The 7800-nt window shown below is 47.8% G+C and overlaps 4 protein-coding genes across 4 annotated transcripts; all 4 read left to right on the top strand.

Moving 5' to 3' along the window:
• Nucleotides 1-84: 84 nt before the first annotated feature.
• On the top strand, nt 85-924 carry LOC311341119 (uncharacterized protein; the record flags this gene model as incomplete). The annotated part of the gene is made up of 1 exon (XM_084466021.1): nt 85-924. A coding segment is annotated over one exon (840 nt), but the record flags the coding sequence as incomplete, so codon positions are not given.
• Nucleotides 925-1740: 816 nt separating this feature from the next.
• On the top strand, nt 1741-2640 carry LOC311341118 (uncharacterized protein; the record flags this gene model as incomplete). Its single annotated transcript, XM_084466020.1, has 1 exon — nt 1741-2640. A coding segment is annotated over one exon (900 nt), but the record flags the coding sequence as incomplete, so codon positions are not given.
• A 621-nt stretch (nt 2641-3261) lies between these two features.
• LOC311341117 (uncharacterized protein) lies at nt 3262-6037 on the top strand (the record flags this gene model as incomplete). The annotated part of the gene is made up of 3 exons (XM_084466019.1): nt 3262-4572; nt 4810-5565; nt 6023-6037. 3 exons carry the CDS (start codon nt 3262-3264, stop codon nt 6035-6037), a joined length of 2082 nt encoding a protein of 693 aa, XP_084322145.1.
• An 839-nt stretch (nt 6038-6876) lies between these two features.
• On the top strand, nt 6877-7596 carry LOC311341116 (uncharacterized protein; the record flags this gene model as incomplete). The annotated part of the gene is made up of 1 exon (XM_084466018.1): nt 6877-7596. A coding segment is annotated over one exon (720 nt), but the record flags the coding sequence as incomplete, so codon positions are not given.
• Nucleotides 7597-7800: the final 204 nt, after the last annotated feature.

The following is a 7800-nucleotide window of genomic DNA, read 5'->3' as shown; positions in this document are numbered from 1 at the left end:
ACAACAACAACTTCTGCAACAACGATAACAATTGCTGCATCAACAACTACAACTGCTTCACCAACGAAAACAACTGATGCAACAATGACAATAACTGCTACACCAACCACAACTGCAGCACAAACGACAACAATTGTTGCACCAACGACTACAACTGCTGCACCAACGATGACAACTGCTGCACCAACAACAACAACTTCTGCACCAACGATAACAACTGCTGCACCAACAACAACAACAACCGCTGCACCAACAATGTCAACTGCAGGACCAACAACTGCTGCACCAACAACAACAACTGCTGCACCAACAACAACTGCTGCACCAACGAAAACTGCTTCACCAACAACAACAACAACTACTGCCCCAACAACGACAACTGCTGCTCCAACAACTGCTGCACCAACAACAACAACTGCTGCACCAACGAGAACAACTGCTTCACCAACTTCTGCCCCAACAATGACAACTGCTGCTCCAACAACTGCTGCCCCAACAACGACAACTGCTGCTCCAACAACTGCTGCACCAACAACAACAACAACTGCTGCACCAACGACGACAATTGCTTCACCAACTACAACAACTGCTGCACCAACAATGACAATTGCTTCACCAACTACAACAACTGCTGCACCAACAATGACAACTGCTGCCCCAACAACGACAACTGCGGGACCAATGACAACAACTGCTGCACCAACAACCACAACTGCTGCACCAACGACTCCAACTGCTGCACCAACGACAACTGCTGCACCAACAACGACAACAGCTGCTCCAACAACTGCCTCACCAACAACAACAACTGCGGGACCAATGACAACAATTGCTACACCAGCAACCACAAATGCTGCACCAACGACTACAACTGTTGCACCAACAACAATTACTACACCAACGACCACAACTGCTGCACCAACGACAACAAATGTTGCACCAACAATAACTACTACTGCAACAATGACAACAACTGTTCCATCAACAACAGAAACGGCTGAACCAACAACAACAACTGCTGCACCAACGACAAAAACTGATGCACCAACGACAACAACTGCGGCACCAACAACTACAACTGCTGCACCAACGAAAACAACTGATGCACCAACGACAACAACTGCTACACCAACCACACCAACTGCTGCACCAACAACGACAACTGCTGAACCAACAACGACAACTGCTGAACCAACGACAACAACTGTTGCACCAACAACAACAACAACTGCTGCACAAAAAACAACAACTGATGCACCAACAACTGCTAAACCAACAATGACAACTTCTGCACCAAGGACAGCAACTGCTGCACCAACGAAAACAACTGCTGCAGCAACGTCAACAACTGCTGCATCAATGACGACATTTGCTGAACCAACAACTGCTGAACCAACAATGACAACTGCGGCACCAATGAAAACAATTGCTGCAACAACGACAACTGCTGCACCAACGACAACAACTGCTGCAACAACAAACACAACTCCTGCAACAACAACAACTGCTGCACAGACAATAACTGCAAGAACAACTACAACGGCTTCACCAACAACGACAACTGCTGCACCAATGACCACAAATGCTGCACCAACAACTGCTGAACCAACGACAACTGCTGCAACAACAACTGCTGCATCAACAACAACTTCTGCACTAACAACAACAATTGCTGCAACAATTACGACAACTGCTGCACCAACGACAACAACTGCTGCACCAACAACTGCTAAACCAACAATGACATCCGCTGCACCAAGGACAGCAACTGCTGCACCAACGAAAACAATTGCTGCACAAGCGTCAACAACTGCTGCACCAACGATGACAACTTCTGCACCAACGATGACAACTGCTGCACCAACAATAACAACTGCTGCATCAACAACAACAACTGCTGCGTCAACAACAACTGTGGCAACAACGACGACAACTGCTTCACCAACGACAACTACTGCACCAACGACGACATCTGCTTCACCAACTACAACTGCTGCCCCAACAACGACAACTGCTGCACCAACAACCACAACTGTGGCACCAATGATAACAACTGCTGCACCAACGACAACTGCTGCACCAATGACAACTACTGCACCAACAACGACGACAGCTGCTCCAACAACTGCTTCACCAACAACAACAACTGTTGCACCAACGACTGCAACTGCTGCACCAACGACGACAACTGCTTCACTAACAACAACTGCTCCACCAACGACAACATCTGCTGCACTAACAACTACAACTGCTGCACCAACAACAACTGCAGCACTAACGACAACAACTGCTGCACCAACGACGACAACTTCTTCACCAACGATGACAACTGCTGCACCAACAACAACAACTTCTGCACCAACGATAACTGCTGCACCAACAACAACAACTGCTGAACCAACAACAGCTGTGGCAACAATGACGACAACTGCTTCACCAATGACAACAACTACTGCCCCAACAATGACAACTGCTGCTCCAACAACTGCTGCACCAACAACAACAACTGCTGCACAAATGACGACAACTGCTTCACCAACTACAACAACTGCTGCCCCAACAATGACAACTGCTGCTCCAACAACTGCTGCCCCAACAACGACAACTGCTGCTCCAACAACTGTTGCACCAACTACAACAACTGCTGCACCAACGACAACAACTGATGTACCAACGACGACAACTGCGGCACCAATGACAACAACTTTGGCACCAACAACTACAACTGCTTCACCAACAAAAACAACTGATGCACCAATGATAACAACTGCTACACCAACCACAACAAATGCTGCACCAACAACGACAACTGCTGAACCAACAGCGACAACTGCTGAACCAACGACAACAACTGCTGCACCAACAATGAAAACTGCTGCAGTAACGACAACAATTGCTGCACCAAAGACGGCAACTGCTGAACCAACAACAACAAATGTTGCACCAACAACGACAACTGCTGCAACAATGACAACTGTTCCACCAACAACAACAACTGCTGCACCAACAACAACACCTGCTGAACCAACGGGAATAACTGCTGCAACAACAACGGCTGAACCAACAACAACAACTTCTGCACCAACAACAACTGTTGCACCAACAACTACAACTGCTTCACCAACGAAAACAACTGATGCACCAATGACAATAACTGCTACACCAACCACAACAACTGCTGCACCAACAACGACAACTGCTGCACCAACAACAACTGCAGCACAAACGACAACAATTGTTGCACCAACTGCTGCACCAACGATGACAACTTCTGCACCAACGATAACAACTGCTGCACCAACAACTACAACTGCTTCACCAACGAAAACAACTGATGCACCAATGACAATAACTGCTACACCAACCACAACAACTGCTGCACCAACAACGACAACTGCTCCACCAACAACAACTGCAGCACAAACGACAACAATTGTTGCACCAACGACTACAACTGCTGCACCAACGATGACAACTGCTGCACCAACAACAACAACTTCTGCACCAACGATAACAACTGCTGCACCAACAACAACAACAACTGCTGCACCAACAATGTCAACTGCAGGACCAACAACTGCTGCACCAACAACAACAACTGCTGCACCAACAACAACTGCTGCACCAACGAAAACTGCTTCACCAACAACAACAACAACTACTGCCCCAACAACGACAACTGCTGCTCCAACAACTGCTGCACCAACAACAACAACTGCTGCACCAACGACAACAACTGCTTCACCAACTGCTGCCCCAACAATGACAACTGCTGCTCCAACAACTGCTGCCCCAACAACGACAACTGCTGCTCCAACAACTGCTGCACCAACAACAATTGCGGGACCAATGACAACAACTGCTGCACCAACAACCACAACTGCTGCACCAACGACTCCAACTGCTGCACCAACGACAACAGCTGCACCAACAACGACAACAGCTGCTCCAACAACTGCTTCACCAACAACAACAACTGCGGGACCAATGACAACAATTGCTACACCAACAACCACAAATGCTGCACCAACGACTACAACTGCTGCACCAACAACAACTACTGCACCAACGACCACAACTGCTGCACCAACGACAACAAATGTTGCACCAACAATAACTACTACTGCAACAATGACAACAACTGTTCCATCAACAACAGCAACGGCTGAACCAACAACAACTGCTGCACCAACAACGACAAATGCTGCACCAACGACAAAAACTGATGCACCAACGACGACAACTGCGGCACCAATGACAACAACTTTGGCACCAAAAACTACAACTGCTGCACCAACAACGACAAATGCTGCACCAACAACGACAAATGCTGAACCAACAACAACAACTGCTGAACCAACGACAACAACTGCTGCACCAACAACAACTGCAGCACCAACGACAACAATTGTTGCACCAACGACTACAACTGCTTCACCAACAAAAACAACTGATGCACCAACGACAACAACTTCTGAACCAACGATGACAACTGCTGCACCAACAACAACAACTGCGGTACCCACAACAACAACTGCTGCACCAAGAACTGCAGCACCGACGACAACAACTGTTGCACCAACGACTACAACTGCTGCACCAACGACGACAACTGCTTCACTAACAACAACTGCTGCATCAACAATAACAACATCTGCACCAACATTAACAACTGCTGCACCAACAACAACAACAACTGCTGCACCAACAACGTCAACTGCAGGACCAACAACAACTGCTGCACCAACAACAAAAACTCCTGCACCAACAAGAAATGCTGCACCAACGACGACAACTGCTTCACCAACGACAACAACTGCTGCACCAACAACGACAACTGCTGAAGCAACAACGACAACTGCTGAACCAACGACAACAACTTCTGCACCAACAACTGCAGCACCACCGACAACAATTGTTGCACCAACAATAACAACATCTGCACCAACATTAACAACTGCTGCACCAACAACAACAACAACTGCTGCACCAACAACGTCAACTGCAGGACCAACAACAACTGCTGCACCAACAACAAAAACTCCTGCACCAACAAGAAATGCTGCACCAACGACGACAACTGCTTCACCAACGACAACAACTGCTGCACCAACGACAACAATTGTTGCACCAACGACTCCAACTGCTGCACCAACAACGATAACTGCAGCACAGACACCGACAACTTCTAAACCAACAACGACAACTGCTTCACCAAAGACAACAACTGCTGCCCCAACAACGACAACTGCTAAACCAACAACCACAAATGCTGCAACAACGACTACAATTGCTGTACCAACAACTGCTGCAGCAAGAACGACAACTGCAGCACCGACAACTGTTGCACCAACGATGACAACTTCTGCACCAACGATGACAACTGCTGCACCAACAATAACAACTGCTGCATCAACAACAACAACTGCTGCGTCAACAACAACTGTGGCAACAACGACGACAACTGCTTCACCAACGACAACTACTGCACCAACGACGACATCTGCTTCACCAACTACAACTGCTGCCCCAACAACGACAACTGCTGCACCAACAACCACAACTGTGGCACCAATGATAACAACTGCTGCACCAACGACAACTGCTGCACCAATGACAACTACTGCACCAACAACGACGACAGCTGCTCCAACAACTGCTTCACCAACAACGACAACTGCTGAACCAACAACGACAACTGCTGAACCAACGACGACAACTTCTGCACCAACAACAACAACTGCGGTACCTACAACAACAACTGTTGCACCAACGACTGCAACTGCTGCACCAACGACGACAACTGCTTCACTAACAACAACTGCTCCACCAACGACAACATCTGCTGCACTAACAACTACAACTGCTGCACCAACAACAACTGCAGCACTAACGACAACAACTGCTGCACCAACGACGACAACTTCTTCACCAACGATGACAACTGCTGCACCAACAACAACAACTTCTGCACCAACGATAACTGCTGCACCAACAACAACAACTGCTGAACCAACAACAGCTGTGGCAACAATGACGACAACTGCTTCACCAATGACAACAACTACTGCCCCAACAATGACAACTGCTGCTCCAACAACTGCTGCACCAACAACAACAACTGCTGCACAAATGACGACAACTGCTTCACCAACTAGAACAACTGCTGCCCCAACAATGACAACTGCTGCTCCAACAACTGCTGCCCCAACAACGACAACTGCTGCTCCAACAACTGTTGCACCAACTACAACAACTGCTGCACCAACGACAACAACTGATGTACCAACGACGACAACTGCGGCACCAATGACAACAACTTTGGCACCAACAACTACAACTGCTTCACCAACAAAAACAACTGATGCACCAATGATAACAACTGCTACACCAACCACAACAAATGCTGCACCAACAACGACAACTGCTGAACCAACAGCGACAACTGCTGAACCAACGACAACAACTGCTGCACCAACAATGAAAACTGCTGCAGTAACGACAACAATTGCTGCACCAAAGACGGCAACTGCTGAACCAACAACAACAAATGTTGCACCAACAACGACAACTGCTGCAACAATGACAACTGTTCCACCAACAACAACAACTGCTGCACCAACAACAACACCTGCTGAACCAACGGGAATAACTGCTGCAACAACAACGGCTGAACCAACAACAACAACTTCTGCACCAACAACAACTGTTGCACCAACAACTACAACTGCTTCACCAACGAAAACAACTGATGCACCAATGACAATAACTGCTACACCAACCACAACAACTGCTGCACCAACAACGACAACTGCTGCACCAACAACAACTGCAGCACAAACGACAACAATTGTTGCACCAACTGCTGCACCAACGATGACAACTTCTGCACCAACGATAACAACTGCTGCACCAACAACTACAACTGCTTCACCAACGAAAACAACTGATGCACCAATGACAATAACTGCTACACCAACCACAACAACTGCTGCACCAACAACGACAACTGCTCCACCAACAACAACTGCAGCACAAACGACAACAATTGTTGCACCAACGACTACAACTGCTGCACCAACGATGACAACTGCTGCACCAACAACAACAACTTCTGCACCAACGATAACAACTGCTGCACCAACAACAACAACAACTGCTGCACCAACAATGTCAACTGCAGGACCAACAACTGCTGCACCAACAACAACAACTGCTGCACCAACAACAACTGCTGCACCAACGAAAACTGCTTCACCAACAACAACAACAACTACTGCCCCAACAACGACAACTGCTGCTCCAACAACTGCTGCACCAACAACAACAACTGCTGCACCAACGACAACAACTGCTTCACCAACTGCTGCCCCAACAATGACAACTGCTGCTCCAACAACTGCTGCCCCAACAACGACAACTGCTGCTCCAACAACTGCTGCACCAACAACAATTGCGGGACCAATGACAACAACTGCTGCACCAACAACCACAACTGCTGCACCAACGACTCCAACTGCTGCACCAACGACAACAGCTGCACCAACAACGACAACAGCTGCTCCAACAACTGCTTCACCAACAACAACAACTGCGGGACCAATGACAACAATTGCTACACCAACAACCACAAATGCTGCACCAACGACTACAACTGCTGCACCAACAACAACTACTGCACCAACGACCACAACTGCTGCACCAACGACAACAAATGTTGCACCAACAATAACTACTACTGCAACAATGACAACAACTGTTCCATCAACAACAGCAACGGCTGAACCAACAACAACTGCT

This window comes from Micromesistius poutassou (genome assembly GCF_964030765.1).
Source record: "Micromesistius poutassou genome assembly, chromosome: 3".
Lineage (NCBI taxonomy): Eukaryota > Metazoa > Chordata > Actinopteri > Gadiformes > Gadidae > Micromesistius > Micromesistius poutassou.
The sequence above is the reverse complement of the archived record's forward strand: the minus strand, read 5'-3'. Positions and strand labels throughout refer to the sequence as shown.